Source organism: Microtus pennsylvanicus, chromosome 14 (genome assembly GCF_037038515.1).
Source record: "Microtus pennsylvanicus isolate mMicPen1 chromosome 14, mMicPen1.hap1, whole genome shotgun sequence".
In the NCBI taxonomy this organism is placed as follows: domain Eukaryota; kingdom Metazoa; phylum Chordata; class Mammalia; order Rodentia; family Cricetidae; genus Microtus; species Microtus pennsylvanicus.
Genome location: NC_134592.1, coordinates 36949161 through 36966745, shown reverse-complemented (window position 1 = coordinate 36966745; position 17585 = coordinate 36949161). Strand labels below are relative to the sequence as shown.

At 40.6% G+C, this 17585-nt stretch overlaps 1 protein-coding gene across 18 annotated transcripts in view; it reads left to right on the top strand.

Moving 5' to 3' along the window:
* Positions 1-10018, top strand: part of Gphn (gephyrin) — a 342975-nt gene extending 332957 nt beyond the window's left edge. For 16 of the 18 annotated variants that reach the window (XM_075948519.1, XM_075948523.1, XM_075948515.1 and 13 more), the window contains 4 exons: positions 870-934; positions 5555-5658; positions 7922-8018; positions 9022-10018. In XM_075948519.1, the coding sequence (XP_075804634.1) occupies positions 870-934; positions 5555-5658; positions 7922-8018; positions 9022-9155 (400 nt within the window). In that variant the 3' untranslated portion in view covers positions 9156-10018. The remainder of the gene's footprint in view (positions 1-869; positions 935-5554; positions 5659-7921; positions 8019-9021) is intronic. The other 2 variants (XM_075948526.1, XM_075948525.1) reach the window with 1 other exon arrangement.
* The last annotated feature ends 7567 nt before the right edge of the window (positions 10019-17585 follow it).

The window sequence follows — 17585 nt, the reverse complement described above, 5'->3', positions numbered from 1 at the left end:
CCCCACTTAAAAAAGGTAGTGATCCACATGGCTAACATAGATCAGAAAAATGGGTTAATCAAGATGTGAGAGTTAGCCAGTGAGAGGCTAGAGCTAATGGGCCAATCAGCTTATAATTTATGGAGACCTGTGTGTGGTTTTCTTTGGGGCTAAATAGTTGTGGGGTACCAGGTGGGACAAAAACCCCAACAAACAAGCCAGGCCCGTTCATGTTACACAGGCTGGCCTTGAACTCAAAGATTCACTTGCCTCTGCCTCCTAAGTGCAGGGCTTAAAGTTGTGAGCCACCACTGCCTGGCTGAATGATCTGTTTATAAAGATCAATCTAAGAAGCCAGTGAGGTAAAGGCAACAAAAGTCAACAAAATCTCTAACTAAAATACTATAAACATCATTGAGTAGAGGGATGGGGGCATTTGAAAACATCAGAATTTGGAATATGTACCTATGGCACTGAGAAGGGGGAAAAATGTGAGGTAAAGAAAATTGGGAGTGGAGTTGGAGAGATAGCTCAGCAGTTAAGACCACTGACTGCTCTTCCAGAGGACCCAGCTTCAATTCCCAGCACCCACATGGCAGCTCACAACTGCCTCTAACTCCAGTTCTAGGAAATCTGGTACCCTCACACAGACATGCAGGGAAAACATCAGTGCACATAAAAATAAAGTTTTTAAAAAAAAAAAGAAAGAAAATTGGGAGTTTGGATACTTGAAAACAGATGACCTAAAGCAAGTGACTTCAAAGTAGGAAGGGTTAAAGGCAACAGAAGAGTTTCCTATGGTAAGTGAATCACTCAGTAAGAAAATTAGAGCACTGGCTTTACCTTTTCTGTTACTTAGCAATCACAAACAAGTGTGCTTTTTTTTCTAGCTTGCCAACAACATTTGCAACTTTGGATATTGATGGTGTAAGAAAAATTATTTTTGCACTACCAGGTAAGAATCGTTAAAATTGTTTTCTCGATTTTCTAGAAAAATGACGAAAAAAAATAGGTTTCTCAGATGGCCAATCTCTAGTCAACATCACTTGATTTATAATCTGAATAGTCTTACTAATTGACAAACTACTTACCTTTTCTGATGCTAGTTCTTCACCTATAAAACAGGACTAACACCTAGTCCAACCAGAATGTTCTTCCAGGACACAGTCCTCAGCTAAGATGATATCCAAATATAAGGGATATATACATATATACATTCTAATTAGATCTCACAACTAGACGTAGTACCAAACATGAAACTTCTAGATCACATATAGCCAGGAATGGCAATACATATCTGTAATCTCAGCACTCAGGTGGCTGAGACAGGAATATCATGAAATGAGGCCAGCCTGGGCTACATAGCATGATCTTATGTGTATGCAAACAAGGACAACTGTGCTTCTGGTCTTGGTGATTAGGGAAAGGAGGCAGAGCTGCTGATCCTGGTATGCCTCAGCCCGCGTTCACATGTCACCTGTCTGACATCAGCATTACCCCCTAACTCCCATTCAAGCAGAAACTTGAATGTTCAGACTGTAGAAAACCAAGGTAGTCCAGTTTCTAAGAATTTGTTAATTCGGTTTTTATTACTTGCAGCCATGCATCTTAAGTCTTTGTGAATCTTGATCAATTTTAAAGCAGTTTAGAACTTTACGTATCTACTTGTTATTTTTTTTTAAACTATCCTTTAATTATAATTCCAACTCTGGTGAGGCTGAGGCAGGAGGATCACCACAGGTTCAAGGCCAGCCTTGGCTATAAAGACCTAGTCTTAAAACTTAAAATCCTGTAATAATTCTGCTCAAATCCCCATTTTGTTAACACCAATTCTTAAGAAAAGTAACTACTTATCCTTTCAGACTCACAAATCTTACGGGATTTGACAATTTATTTGCTTTTTATATTAAGTGGATCCTAGAATTATTAAAAGAAAAGAAACAGGCAGAAGAATTTTAAATCTTAATGTTTTAAACCCTATTCATTCCATAAGCATAAAAATAGACTTGTGTCATTCAGAAAATACTAAGACGAAATATAAGTAAAGCAACCTTAAATATCTGTGGCATACAGCTAAACCTAAGACCTCTAATATTCCCTCAGATACTCTGAAAACTAATCTATAAAAAATGAGCTGTTCTTCCTAGCTTCATTCTGTCTACTGAAAGAGACTGCTTTATCCATATGCACAATTTAATATATGGATTAGACTGTTTGATACTAGAACAAAGATCACTATTGTGGAAACCCATTCTTGATGATATATGAATGTTCCACAGAAACTACAAAATTAAAAGCTCTCTTCAAATCACTGTTTCTATTTGAAACACCTTCCATTGCTCCTGGATGAACCAAAAGAGGGCAGCAACAACTCACATGTCCTGATCCTACCTAGAGCAAAGGTATTCCTCTGATAAGGACTTTCAGTTTCCAGAGTGTATTTCTGCTTTCTTGAAGACCATATACTTAAAGATTTTCACCAATCTTAACGAGTTATAGCCAGTGTAAGAGTTTTACATATTATAATTTTTAACTTTTTAAAATTACATGTTCACTGTAAAAACATGGAAATTGGGACTGTCAAAATGGCTCAGTGCATTAGGCACCTGCAACCAAGGCTGCAAACCTGAATTCAAAGCCTTGGACACATATGGTAGAGAGAGAACCAACTTCTACAAGTTGGCCTGTGACCTTCACATGTGTGTTATGGCACATATACACAATAAAATAAATAAAAATGAATTAAATTAAAAATTAAGCCTTTGAGCCAGGCAGTAGTGGCATATGCCTTTAATCCCAGCACTCAGGAAACAGGTGATCTCTGTGAGTTTGAGGACAGCCTGGACTACAGAGCAAGTTCTAGGATGGCCAGATCTAACCAGAGAAACCTTGTCTTGAAAAACCAAAATGAAAAAAAGAATAAAATTAAACCCTCTTTATAAAAACTTAGATAAGATAGATAACAACAAAGAAATGTTATTCATTGTCATAACTACTATGCAGAAACAGTCACAATTTACTAATTTTTATCTTTAGAAGCAATTGTGAATGCTTTTTTTTCCTTCTGATTTCTTTCCCAGCACATTCATTACAGTACATGGAAAGTATAGAACTTTGTATCCTACTTTGCTGAATTTACCAGGTCTAGGGGTTTTCAGGTGGATCCTTAGGATCATATCACCTATAAAACAAGATAACTTGATTCCATCTTTTCTTCTTCAGTCTGCACTTTTCTTCTTCTCGCTTGCCTCTGTTCTAGCTAAGACTTCTATGTACTACAATGAGTAAGAGTGGACACCTTGCCTCATTCTGGAGTTAAGGACATACTTTTAGCTTTATCCCTTTTACTTAATGTTGGTTATAAATTTGCCACATACTGGCTTATTGTCCTTCTTCCTAGTTTTCTCATGGCTTTTCTCACAATGTCTAAGTCTTTGTTAGAGGCCTTTTCTGTATGTATCTAGTTAAACAGTCACTAGAATGCAAGTTTTCCCCATTCCTCAGTGGTCCTCCAAACTTTACTAGGAACTGCTTTCATTAACAATTTTATTATTTTGGATTTTCTTATTTTCTGGTTAGCTGGCTAAGAGTTTGAAAACTATATTTGTATTATTGAAGTATCGGTTTTTTAAAAAAATGGATTCTTTCTTTGTTTTTTTTTTTTTAGTCTTGATTCTGGGTCTGGTTTGTTCTTATCCTAAGGCATTGATAAATACTGAGTTCTTTGAGAACACTTTGATAGATAGATAGATAGATAGATAGATAGATAGATAGATAGATAGATAGATAGATAGATAGATATATGCCCTTATATCTATAAATATCCTCCTCAGAGGTACTCTTGTTGTATTCTAAAGGTCTATAAATTTACATTTTCGCTGGATGGTGGTGGTACATGCCTTTAATCCCAAATACTATTTTCTCTATATGCAGAATCCAGATTTTAAAAATGAAAGACTTTAAAGAAGAGATGCTGTTTTTCAAGATGAAGGGAAACGCCAGTAATGGGGAGGGAGAGAAGAGGACAGTGATGAGGGAAAACCAAACATAAAATGTATGCATGAAAATGTCCTCATTCATCCCAATTAGTGTAAATATGCTGATCAAGGGTAAAAATCCCTCCTTAGCTCCTGGTATAAGAAAACTGAAGGTGCGGTTTTATCTGGTAACTGGATAGCCTGGCCCTTGTCTGTTACTTTGAGGACAGAATTAGCAGCACTTAAGGAAAAGGAACAGCTGGTTCCCCACTACCAATGCCAACCAACATCATCACATACAACCGTATAATAGAAATGGGTTTTAGAACTAGAATGGACCTGAAGAGTCATGTCATCTTTACTGGAGAGAAAAATGAAGTTTTGTGGGTGAGTTTAGTCAGATTCATAAGAGTTGGTAGTGTAATCCCTGCATCTGGGAGGCTGAGTTTGCCTTAAATGCAAGGGCAGTCTGAATGCTCAGAGACTGTATCAAAACAAAATAACATTTGGGGCTTGCAATGTTGTCTAGCTTGAGTACAAACTGGGCTTTAGCTAAGGACACCACACAAACAACAGAAATCTCTTCTTTGTAGATTGTTCTTTCATAGCCACCCTTCCTTTTGAAGTGCAAGGCACATCTAGAAGTCCTTCTCCTGGAGAGGAGTGATGGATCCCTGATATTGCCATAGTCCACTCCAGCTGCTCCACTGCCATAAGTGGACCCCAGGGTGGACAGTGGAAATATGGGAACTTGTTTCTCAATTCTAAGGCCATTGCTGATCTCTGATGTCTCTCTGCTCTGCAGTCAGCTGCCTTCTGAGCCCCATGGCCTTGCCTCTGACACACATACTTCTGCCACCTCTTCTGTTTTCTACAAGGACACCAGCTCTACATTGGGCCAATCCTATGTCCTCTCTGAGGTTTTGTCACCATGGCCCTGTTCCTCAGATACACTGAGAACTGAGCTTCCTAGTGGGAGTTGAAGGTGCAGTTCACACCATAATCTTATTCATCTTGAATCTTTTACAGCTTGAGTTGTTTGGTACCATATTTTAAATTTAAAGATATGTCTGAATAAAAATAGTTATACATAAAGTTTCATGTCTATATTTTCTTTTACTTGTATCATATTGCTACAGTAGAAATACTTTAAAAATAACAGAAGCTATATTAAAAGATTTTTAATTTATTAAAATTGAGTAAGTACGCAGTAGGAGGGTATGTGTGCTTTATATGAAAGCAGCTCAGGGTTCAATGTCTACCTCTTCACCCACAACCTTCTGTGCACACACAAATGCTCATACACCAAGGTTAGCAATGGCTTGCAGTGCAAGGCTCTCAGGAAAGCAGAAATGGTGTCTAAAAACTGAGTATCAGACCTCTTTGTATTTCATGGAAAACCAAAAGGTTCGGGTCTTACCCTCTGCAGCATGTGTTTAAGTGTCCCTCTATTCTATCATTCTGTTGGATTCAGAAGAAGAATAGATGAATGACTGGTCACTTCTGTCACTTTCTATCACAGCTGACCATATACACAGATATAATTACCTGACAGATTTATGTGATGTAATATAAATAACTGTTTGATTGACTTTCAGGGAATCCTGTATCAGCTGTGGTCACCTGCAACCTCTTTGTTGTACCTGCACTGAGAAAGATGCAGGGTATCTTGGATCCTCGGCCAACCATCATCAAAGCCAGGGTAATGTTTCCTAATGACCAGAAACAAAAATGGAAGCTTAGTAAAAACAATTACTAACTGCCTAAAACAGATACCTAGAATTTCATATTCATTTTCTCATAAATGTATTAATAGTCTCTCCTTTGTGATGAAATGTGGGAGAAAAAAATTTACTTTTATTTCCATCCAACATAAAGAGAGATGGCTCAGAAGTAAAAAATAATGGCTGTTCTATAATAGGACCTAGGTTCAATTCCCACAACTGTGTATAACTCCAGTCCTAGGGATCTGACCCCTCTTCTGGCCTTCTCCTCAGGCAATGTACATGCAATGGCATACAGACATATACCGGCAAAAAACCCATACACCTAAAAATAAATACAGGGTCTTAAAGTTTAAAAGCACTTAAAAGAATGCAGAGATCAAGTCTGCAAACATTTAGTGGGCCCTAAGAACCAGTCAGCAAACAGCCTGCACCACACACTAGACGTAAACCTGCTCCTTTGTATGTGCTTGCTCTTCAAAAAATTCAAAAAGGGCAAAGGACTAAAAGACTATGGCACTTCAGGAGAAGGCGAAAGTACTGTTCAACACAGCATTAGTCAGACAAGGGCTATAACTATAATAAGAGTCCCTTTCTCTAGCCACACTACTAATTTACTACTAAATTACTACTCAACCAAGTATACATTTTCTGTGTTACTAATGACTTTCTTGACATCATAGCCTATAGAACCAAGCTATTACTTTTCAAAAGTTTTAAAGTAATTTACATATGACACAATTCTTTGCTTAGTTGACCAGAAGAATGTGAAACACAGAAGAGGGTCTGAAGAGATGAGTCAGTGGTTAAGAGCATTGGCTGTTCTTCCAGAGGACATGTTCTTCAATTCCCAGCAACTCATAACTGCCTGGACCTCCAGTTCAGGGGATCAACACTTTCACACAGACAAAAAACAAATGTACATGAAATAAAAATATGTTATTTTTAAAAATAAATAACTAAAACACAAAAGAAGAAATAGTAATAAAATATTATTCCAGATACACAATATAAAAAACGCCTAAGACAACTGACAGGATGGCTCAGCAGATAAAGGCTCGTGCTGCCAAGCCTGACATCCAGAGTCCAATCCCTGGGACACCCACATGGTGGAAAAAACTGACTTCCTGAATGCTGTCCTCTGACACCAACATGTAGCTGTGGCATTTGCACGTGCACACGGACACATATACATAAAATTAAAATGTTTTTGAAAATCTAGGCCATCGTCAGCTTTAACATTTATACTTCTATTACTGGGAATCTGTGAATAAAAGAAGATAAGAGCATCTTTCCCTAAAATCATTTAAAATCAATTAGCAGGGCATAGTGTTCTGTCTACCAAATCATCCCACCCCCAAGTAGAGCTTCCTTTCAGGTTCACAAGGAAATACTCTTAGAATTGTTAGCATAGTCAGAAACAGAGATGGAGGGAGAGGAAGGAAGAAAGGAGGACAGGAAGGAAAGCGAGTATGAACAGATTTATTATCAGATCAAAAAGTCAAAGTTCTAATAGATTTACACAGTCAACCCAGTAATGGAGAATTTACTATCTTCACAGTTGCTGAGCTGAGGAAGCAGGGAAAATCCACATTGCTGTAAGAGACACATGGTTTATCCAATACTGCAAAGCTCTCAGGAATCCTCACATTTATTTTATTTTAATATCTACTATCTCTTCCTTAAAACTGGCCGCAAAACAGCCATGTAAGCGGTTCCTGCAATTTAGCACTGGAGAACACAGAGACAGAGAAATTAAGAGAAAAGCACAAAATAATTTAGGAGCAATAGGCAGCTATGCTACCAGCAAGGGTTACATAAGCAACATAAAAAGTCTTTTCCTTGTATATTGAAAATTATCCTATAAATGGGTAGGTGAGGAATTCCTACCACATACTAAATCTACAATGAATATTGATGGATGGATGGGTGTTGAATTTGTTGGTTAGATCTACTGCTTTTCCTCTCAAAATTAAGATACTGCTTCCATTTCTCATTTCCTAGGTCCAGGATCACTTCAACCCATACAATCTGTCCTTTCCCGCATTATGAACACCGTCTTCTTGCATTCTTTCTTTACAATAGCAATCAACCTCTAAGCTTCCTGGATTGGAAACAAGATGGAAATGACAGCAATGTAGAAAAACAAGGATATTATCTATCCAGGCTCACTGTATTCTCTGTAATTCTGAAAAATGATTAGGTGACAAAATTAAATTTCTTTGCCTCTTTATGCTATAGTTGTCATGTGACGTAAAACTGGACCCGCGCCCAGAGTACCACCGGTGTATACTGACTTGGCATCACCAAGAACCACTGCCCTGGGCCCAGAGTACAGGTCAGTCATTCACACCTCAACACCCAGGGATGCCTGTGCACTCTTCTGAAAAACAAACCACAAATAACAGCTATGCCAATCATGTCTTTTCCTTGGCGATAATAAAATGAATAATTGTTCTACACTTCTCTTTTTGAAAGGTTAGATGAAATAAGTTATTCTTATACATTGTTTCCCTATTTCACTGAGCCATGTTTTCTAGATAAACATTTGAAATATACAAGTAGAATTACAGATTTTGATCTATTTGGTCAAGCAGCCCTCTGAACATGACTGGTGGACAGGAAAGGAGAACACAGTAGCTGTTATCCTGAAATGTGAGGGAAAAGTCAAATTTATAATATGATATTTGTGGACCCTATTATACCCTAGGCACTGATAAATTTTCAGGATAAAGCCATGTTGATAACTCTGAAGCATAGCACTCTCAACTCTCAACCTTTGTCCCCATATTTTCTAGTCGTATTTTGCCCAAGTTTGATGCAGCCCCACAGAAACTGTTACCTTTAAACAGAGGCCCTGTATCAGCTGCAGACAAGAGTGATTCACAAGCCTTTGTCATCACAGAGGTCTGCATGCAAGTTGGCCACCAGCCTAATTAGCAGGACCTTAGGCAGCGTACCTGCAACCTTTGGCATCTTGTAAGAGTTAAATAAGAGAGTTCATAAAATGACCATAAAGCACCTAAATGGTAGCTGCTGTCATTGCTGTCCTTAAGTTTCTAAAAGGATTTATTTTTATACAAATACAAGTTTACCCTGATGTGAGAATTTCTGTGGCATTTTGAGTGGCTATAAACAACTATTTTATTCAATAAAAACATCTAATATTTGTTTTTAAAGTTTTGCTGAGAAGGTAAAGGATCTAGAACATACATTTCACCTGGAAAAGGTACTGGGAAGACTGATCATCTCTCTCCTTGGAGCCCTGCACTCCATTTGCTGGCCTCTCCACGTGTACTTCCTGATGTCTGTGCTGCAGTAATTAGAGTATTTCATTCCAGGTAATCAGATGAGCAGTCGTCTGATGAGCATGCGCAGCGCCAATGGATTATTGATGCTACCTCCAAAGACAGAGCAGTACGTGGAACTCCACAAGGGCGAGGTGGTGGATGTCATGGTCATTGGACGGCTATGATGGTCACCAACAGGAGAAAGCTTTGATGCATGTCCACATATCATTGACTGTATCCTGTAATATGCAACGGCACAGCTAGTTTTTCTGATCTGGATAAAAGTTGATCTGTATAGTCAACATCTTGAACTATATTTCAGATGAACTTAAATACCTTTTAAAGAAAAAACACACCTAAGAATAAATCTTAACAGACAATTCTATTCTGATTATATCAAAGCAAAATTTTCCTTTCTTGCAAATTGCTTTGTGTGTTCAATGCTAGGTCTGATAGCGATAGCTTTTAGTAGACAGCGGTAGGTGCCTGCAGAACTTGTGTTTTTCTCATCTTTAAATACAACTACTTATGCTCTTAATCAAGGCTGTCTGCTTATTTATACTAGTGTAGGCAACACTGGGGTTTCCCTTCTTAGTATGCTTCATAACTGCTTTACAGAGAGCTTCTGCTTGTTCTTTATCATGTATCTCGTGTTTATGTGCACTGTGCCAAAAGAGGAGTGACTGCGCGGAGGCCCGCCCTGCCGCGAGAACCGTCCCTGCTGAGCACCCGGGGACGCTCTCACCCTAGCAGCCTCTGGCACCGCACTCGCAGGCGGTAACTGGATACTTTTTATTTGAACAAACAAACCGGGGGAAAATGCTTCCTTAAGTGCTGACAGCCTTTTTAACCAACACATTTAAAATTGTACAGAACACAAATAAAATAAAATCAAAGACTGATCTTGTACAGATATTAGTGTTACCAGCATTCATGTGGAAATCAAGAGCAAAAACAAATAATGTTAAACAACTCTGTACCATAACATTTTCTGTAATGATACTGAAACTTAATGAATAAAAAAAAATCCTTGATCATTATTTAAAAATGCGTGTGCTGGCCTTGTTATTTAGAAAGAGAAGATTATTACTCCATCCTGACCAAACTTTGCCTAAGTAAAATAATTCTTAAGATGGCCTGCCAAGGCTCATCGTAAGGGAGATGTAAACTAGGGACTGACAGCACTGGGGTCTGTTAGTAAGACATCTGCCCATTTTCTGCTTTTCTGATGATGGCCGGATAAACAGCAAGCATCGCTAAAGGAAAGATACTTTATTACTTAGAAAAAAATACCTCTTAGCTACCAACTTTGGATATGTACAGTTCTTTGAAGAGAAGGAAAAACTAAGTTATGAATCAAAACCTTAGACGAGTGCCTGGAATTTTTGTTTTCTTTTGTTTCTTGAGGCAGGGTCCCACAATATAGCTCTGGTTGTCCGGGGACAAGACTCAACTGCCTCTGCCACCCAAGTGACAGGATTAAGGGGTGTGCGTCAGCACAGATGACATTAGAAATGTTTTAAATCCCGTTTGGAAGAAGATAGAAATGTGGAGGTATGGTCCCTTTGAAAGCATGCTCTAGGATGACTCCCCCCTCCACCTCCCAACTTTTTTTTGTTTGGTTTGGTTTTTCGAGACAGGGTTTCTCTGTGTAGCTCTGGCTGGCCTAGAACTTGCCCTGTAGACCAGGCTGGCCTCAGACTCAGAGATCACTTGTCTCTGCCTCCTGAGTGCTGGGATTAAAGGTGTGTGCCACTGCTGCCTAGCTAGGATATTTCTTTTTTTTTTTTACATTTTCCAATAATTTTTTTTTTATGTACGAATTTTTTAATACATTCTTTTCTGGTTTTACATAGCTATCCCTGTTCCCACTCCCTCCTCTCCTCATTCCCTACCCTTCCCCCATCCACTCCTCAGAAAGGTTAAGGCTTGCCATGGGTAGTTTTTTTTTAATTTATTTATTTATTAAAGATTTCTGTCTCTTCCCCGCCACCACCTCCCATTTCCCTCCCCCTCCCCCAATTAAGTCCGCCCCCAGCCCGAAAAGCAATCAGGGTTCCCTGTCCTGTGGGAAGTCCAAGGAACCCCCACCTCCATCCAGGTCTAGTAAGTTGAGCATCCAAACTGCCTAGGCTCCCACAAAGCCAGTACGTGCAGTAGGATCAGAAACCCATTGCCATTGTTCTTGAGTTCTCAGTAGTCCTCATTGTTCGCTATGTTCAGAGAGTCCGGTTTTATCCCAGGCTTTTCCAGACCCAGGCCAGCTGGTCTTGGTGAGTTCCCAGTAGAACATCCCCATTGTCTCAGTGTGTGGGTGCACCCCTTGCGGTCCTGAGTTCCTTGCTCGTGCTCTCTTTCTCCTTCTTAACAAAGTCTGACACATCACTTCTAGTCAGGACCAAGGCCCTCTCCCATATCTATGCTGAGCAAGGTGTCCCTCCAAAAAGAATGTGCACCTAGATACCAGTTCAAGCACTAGGGATACGTTCTGGTCCCACTTCCAGTGGCTCCATAGACTGCCCAAGCCTCACATCTGTCTCCCACATTCAGTGGGCCTACTTTGGTCCTATGCAGGTTCCCCCGCTATCAGTCCAGAGCCAATGAGCTCATACTAGCTCAGTCAGATGTCTCTGTGAGTATCCTCATCATGGTCTTGACCCTATTGCTCATGTTATCACCCTTCCCTCTTTTGGCCCAGTGCTTTGCTGTGGATCTCTATCTGCTTCCGTCAGTTGCTAGATGAAGGTTCTATGAAGGCAGTCATTAATCTAATTATAGGGGAAGACCAGTTTAGGCATCTTCTCCCCTGTTGCTTGGAGTCTTAGCTGGGGTCATCCTTGTGGATTCCTGGGAATTTCCCTAGTGCCATGTTTCTTGCTAGCCCCATAATGGTTCCCTCTATCAAGACATCTCTTTCCTTTCTCTTCTTCCCTGTCCTTCCCTCTTCTTGAGCATACCATTCCCTCATATTCTCCACCTCCCTCCCCTTCTCCCATCTCCCTCCCCTTCCACCCTCCTTCCTCTCTTCCCCCCACCCCACAAACTCCCAATTTTCTCACGAATTCTCGTCTGTTTCCCCTTCCCAGTGGGATCCATGTATGTCTCTCTTAGGGTTCTCCTTGTTTCCTAGCTTCCTTAGGATCATGGACAATAGACTGGTTATCCTTTGCTTTATGTCTAATACCCACTTATGAGTGTACATAGGATATTTCTTTTAACAAAAACTTCCAAGATATTTTTCAATTGATATTACAGGAAGGCCCTATATTCTAGAATATGCTTAGTAAAACAGACTAAGAAACAAAGTAACACATTACAATGGCAAAACTTGTACTTTTAAGGACATTTGCTATTGGGAGCTTAAAGTGGAATGTTCTATTCTGTGTGTGCAGCTGAAGAGTTAATAGAGATCAATGAAAACACATAGTTCTTCACATTCACTTAAGAAATGAGCAACTACTATGTGTGGGGATACAAAATATGCCATACCGCTACTTACAGAAACGAAGAAAGCGAAGCAGCTGCACCTGTGCTCTACCAGAGAGAAGACAAGCTGTGCGAGGAACTGGACTGTATCTTTCATAATGCACGACAGAGTGTGCAAACTGTGACCTATACCATAATACAGTCTTAGCTCCAGAGCTCCAGAGCTCATGCAGTGTAGGCCTCAGTAAATGGGTGCAAGGAAGCATTAAATAGCACTTACTGCATGCCAGGCATTGTTCCAAGCACTGTTTACTGTCACAACACCCATGATTCATGTTTCGGATGGAGAAACCAGGACAGAAGTCACACAGCTAGCACAGAACAAGGTTCAAAGCTGGAACCACTGCTCAAGTCCACTGAACTGTGGAAACAGGTTGATATAAGATTGGGGTGGAGGGGCTGGAGAGATGGCTCAGAGGTTAAGAGCATTGCCTGCTCTTCCAAAGGTCCTGAGTTCAATTCCCAGCAACCACATGGTGGCTCACAACCATCTTAATGGGGTCTAGTGGCCTCTTCTGGCCTGCAGGCATATACACAGACAGAATATTGTATACATAATAAATAAGTAAATATTATTTTTAAAAAAAAGATCGGGGTGGAGTGGGGAGAGGTCACATCTGGAAGACTCAGACTGTAAAGTTCTTGAATACTAAGTGAAGGCACCTGGATTTATTCCAGGGACAAAACTGTTGGAAAGTCTTGACCAAGGACTTGTACAAGTTCTAGAGAGGAAGCCAAAGCAAGAAGGAATGAACCCAAGTCTCCAGGCAGAAAATGTTAGACAGCTAATGAGAAAATCAAGACAGTATATCCCATGGAAAAGCATTTAGAAGTTCTGGTTAGGAATTCAAAACGTACAGACTAGATACAACTCATGAGCTCATTCACATAAATGACCAGCGAGGATGAGTTAATAATAAGCCAAGCAGGCAGGGCCTCAGCGTATTGGTTGAAGACAGACAGGAGCACAGCATCTCTCAAACCAAGACAGAATCTCAAGGAAAGAGAACTGACTGCCAGATGCAAAAGAAATAACAAAAATGAGATCCCAAGAATCTGCATGAAATTGGAAAAAAAGAATGCTTATTAAGTAGGCAGTCATTTATGAGCTATGAGCAGAATTTCAATAGCGACACTGAAAATAAGAGTCATTAAAAACATAAATTGAATATCAAGGCTTTGGAGCCTATGTATGAGAAGACATGCGACTTCAAACTGATGACCTGTGAGAGCAGGTAAGAGAGTAAGAAACAGAGCTTTGGGTGCTCAAAATTCTAACAGTTTTCTAAATGGAGGAAGAAAATGAAAGAAGGGCTGGATTTTAAGGACCCTAGCAGCCAAATCAAACTGGAAAAGAAAAGACATTTTTCTCTGAGAATTAGAAAATGGGAAAGATATGACATTTGAACAGGCTTCAGGGGAGTTTGAAAGTTACAGAGCTATAAAATGGTTCCGCTTTCGTCTGTTTATCTACTTGCCTATGTCATTTAATTTATTCACATTTATTTTACAGAAACTATCTAAAAATTAAGCATATGCACTATATTCAAGTTTTCTTTGTCTTGCTAATCTAAACTTAAAGTCTAGACAATACTTTCAGATTCTTATAGCTGTACAATAGTTAACCAGACTTGGGGGCTCTATGCTTTGATTTTGTAAACCATATCACACAATGAAAAATGGAACATAGACAGATTGTTTTCCAGGTAAATGTTGTTAAGTGATGTTGCAAGTGGATTCTCTGGATGACTTTCATTTTTAAATTCTTGGCTAACAAACAGACTTTGCAGTTCTAACTAATTACCAACTCGTGATCTTCAAGAAACATTACCAAGGTAAGCATTATCACCCTCAGTTATAGAAAGTAGAGGTGCATTCCACACAGAATCAAAGCAGACTGTTCTGTTATTCCACTGATGATTGTTCTAGAACTAAACAAAATATTGTATTCTAATATAGCTTAAAAGTAAGTGTTGGGTTTTAAACCTGGGACAAATGACTGAGGTGCCTATTTAACATATGAAAGCAGACCTACCCACCAGGTTCTTCAGCCAATCCCTCAATCCCTACCTGTTATGGGGTTCTCCTGGCTGGCATACCCCCGCTCCTTACTCTCCAGTCCAGGGGACTGGGCTCCTGTTCCCCATATAACCCAGACATTTTGTACCTCTTTGTACCTTTGGGCCTCCTGGCTACAGCACCTGGTCCCTGCTACCCTCTCTCTCTCTCCCCTCCCCCTTTCCCCACATGGCACAACTAAGCCTGATCATGCCCACTCGGGACTCCCAGATGCCCCTCCCTCTACCAATGCTCTCCCTCTTACCTTCCTCCTCCTCCATACTTAGGAGCAGTCATGTCCTTTCCTTTTTTTTCTCATTTTCATTTAGTAAATACTGTACTTGACTTTCTTGAGAGAATTACATTGCTACAGAATCCACTGATAAAGTAGCCTAAAGCTTAAGAATTTAATAAATTGCTCAATTCTGGACTTTTTCTTTGTTTTCCTTTGTCTTTGTTTTGTCCATTTCTTTTTAAAACGCAGCCTTGCTGGGTAGCCCTGACTAGCTAGCTGGCTGGGCACTTAGTATTAAATCAGTCTAGCCTCAAGCTTGCGATAATCCTCCTGCTTCTGCCTCTGAGCACTAGAATTACAAGTGTGTGCCACCATACCTGGCTCATGTATATAATCTTTTAAAATAATTCAGTTCATTGAAGAAACATCAACTGAGTTCATTCAAGATGTCAGGCTCCGTTGTAGGCACCAAGGATATGAGAATTAATGAGCCATTCCTGATAATCCGTAACAAGGCAACGTATAAGACAGAAAAAAAGTATACATACTGTTAGTGTAGTCCTAAATCAGGTTCTGCAGTACAGTCAAGACGCAGACATTTTATGAAAGGCAGAAATCACTGTTGGTAATCCCACAGGGAGACAGTAGGAGAGGAAAGCACAAAAGAGACAGGTGTCAGAGCTAAGGGCAAGAGGAAGCAACTGCAAATCCTAGGGTTGGGGGTAGCTTCTAGAGAGCCTAAGGGGTCAGATTTAGAAACTGGACTCTTTACAGGGCTCAGTACTCCAGGGAGAGAATCCCCCATAGCTGCAGGGTTGGAAGTGCAAGAGGTTAGAATAAAATAAAATACCAAATAATACAGACCGTTGCCGTTGTCATGGTGACAGAAACAAGGCAACAGGAAAGAACCCAGTCCCTTCTCCCTCCTACTGATTCCCAAGTTGCTTCTAGTCTAATGCCACCGATTGTGAAGTCTAACAAAGGCAGCTGGAGAAAGCAGTGGAGTTTGCAGAGCTCCAGCCCACCACAGGGTGTAGCCAAGTTAGATTTGGAGCTGAGGGGTTTATTCACCTAAGGCCAGACCAAGAATTCTCCAAACAGGTGACAACTGAGCTGATTTTTGAAAAATGAAAATGACCCCCACATGAGAAGGTGGGGGAGGAGCATCTCAGACAGGGAAGGGCAAAAAGAATGAAACTTCAGGAAGAAAACCCTCAATGCAAGAGGGATGGGGGAGAATTCTGAAATACAGACGACATGGCGCTGACTGCCTCAGTGTAAAGCTTGGGGGTTAGTACTCCATCATCTCCTGCCTGGGGCAGGTATCGCCAGGGGCTCCTGTGAAAACCCTGCCGGTTTCAGAAAGAAAGACAGGTAGACACCAACTGAATGCAAGGCATCAGACTAAACAAAGGTCTCTGCAAACGAACAGTGCATTCCCACCCCCATACCTGTTCCTCTATTCCTATTTTGTTCCCTAGTGAGAGGCGCCAGCGTGCACCCAGTATTGCAGAGCCGAAACCTGAGTCATCCTGCTTCTTTCTCTGCCCCCACACATCCATTGAGTCACCAAATTCTGACACTGTTCACAGCTCCCAAACAACCCCTCCTTTTCTTCCCTCCTCCAGGGCCTTGGTCTCAGCTTGCAGAACTGCTCTCCTCAAATCTTTCTTTGACATGGCTATTGGAGTGACCAAACCAGACTATAAGATCTCTCTATACAGACTTCCTTACAGGGAAACCTGTGCTGCCCATGGTCCCAGGGCTCAGCTAAAGCATTCAAAGCTCTCTGCAACACTTCCCCAACTTCAGGGTTCTTCCTCTGACACACCAGACTATTTTGCAAGCAGTTGCTCCCTCAAATCCAAGTCATTTGATGCCTCCTGCCCTTGCTCAGGCTGACTGCTCTTTGAATAACTCTCGTGGAGATGTGTGACTCAGTGGCAGAGCACTGAGTCTTCCATGCACAAGGCCCTGGATTTGCTCTCCTGCACCACAAACAAAGGAAAGGGGTAAAGCAAAATGCAAACCTTTACCTTAGGCATTACCTCTTCCGAAAACACCCCTAAAGCATCACATTGGACAAAGTGCCCCTTGCCCGTGTTCCCAGAGTCCTTCGGGCACCATTCAGAAGAGAAAATCTGCATCACAGTGAATTCTCACATGCCACTTTTGATGGTAAGTTCTTTCAGGGCAGATTCTGATCATCTTGCAGCCAAGCATGAGTTGGCACCTTCCGTAGCCAGTGCTCAACACTAAATTGACCAATAGAACTAACACTGTACAGCTTCACCAGGAGCCAGCGTCAGAACATAGAAATCTTCCTACCTCAAGCTTAGAACACAGTAGAGAGGGCTTCATGCGGAGGCCCATCTTAGGAAGGGCAAAGACAGAACGAACAGGTCAAGTATCTTTCTTTGACCAAGTGCTTCAAATCCAGACTTATACAAAGTCATAAATATGTTTTGTGCATGTTGAAACATTCATATCTAAAGGTAAATATTCAAATCATACTATTCATATTTTTCTCTAGATATACTTTAACCTCAAAAGATATGAAATTAATACCAAAGGGTTTCATTCAGCTGCTTCAAAATTAATGTCATCAACAGTGAGGAAGTCAGATCTATGCAAGACTTTCCTGAACAGGATCATTGGTAAGTGGTGATCATGAAGTACATAAACCTTGTGAGGAATAGATGTATACTAGAGCAGTGAGGGGAATGTGTCCATCAGAGCCAGGCAGGGTAGCACATCCCTGTAGTCACAGCACTATGGAGGCTGAGGCAACAAATTGCTGCAAGTGTGAGGCCCACCTGGACTCCATAGCAAGATC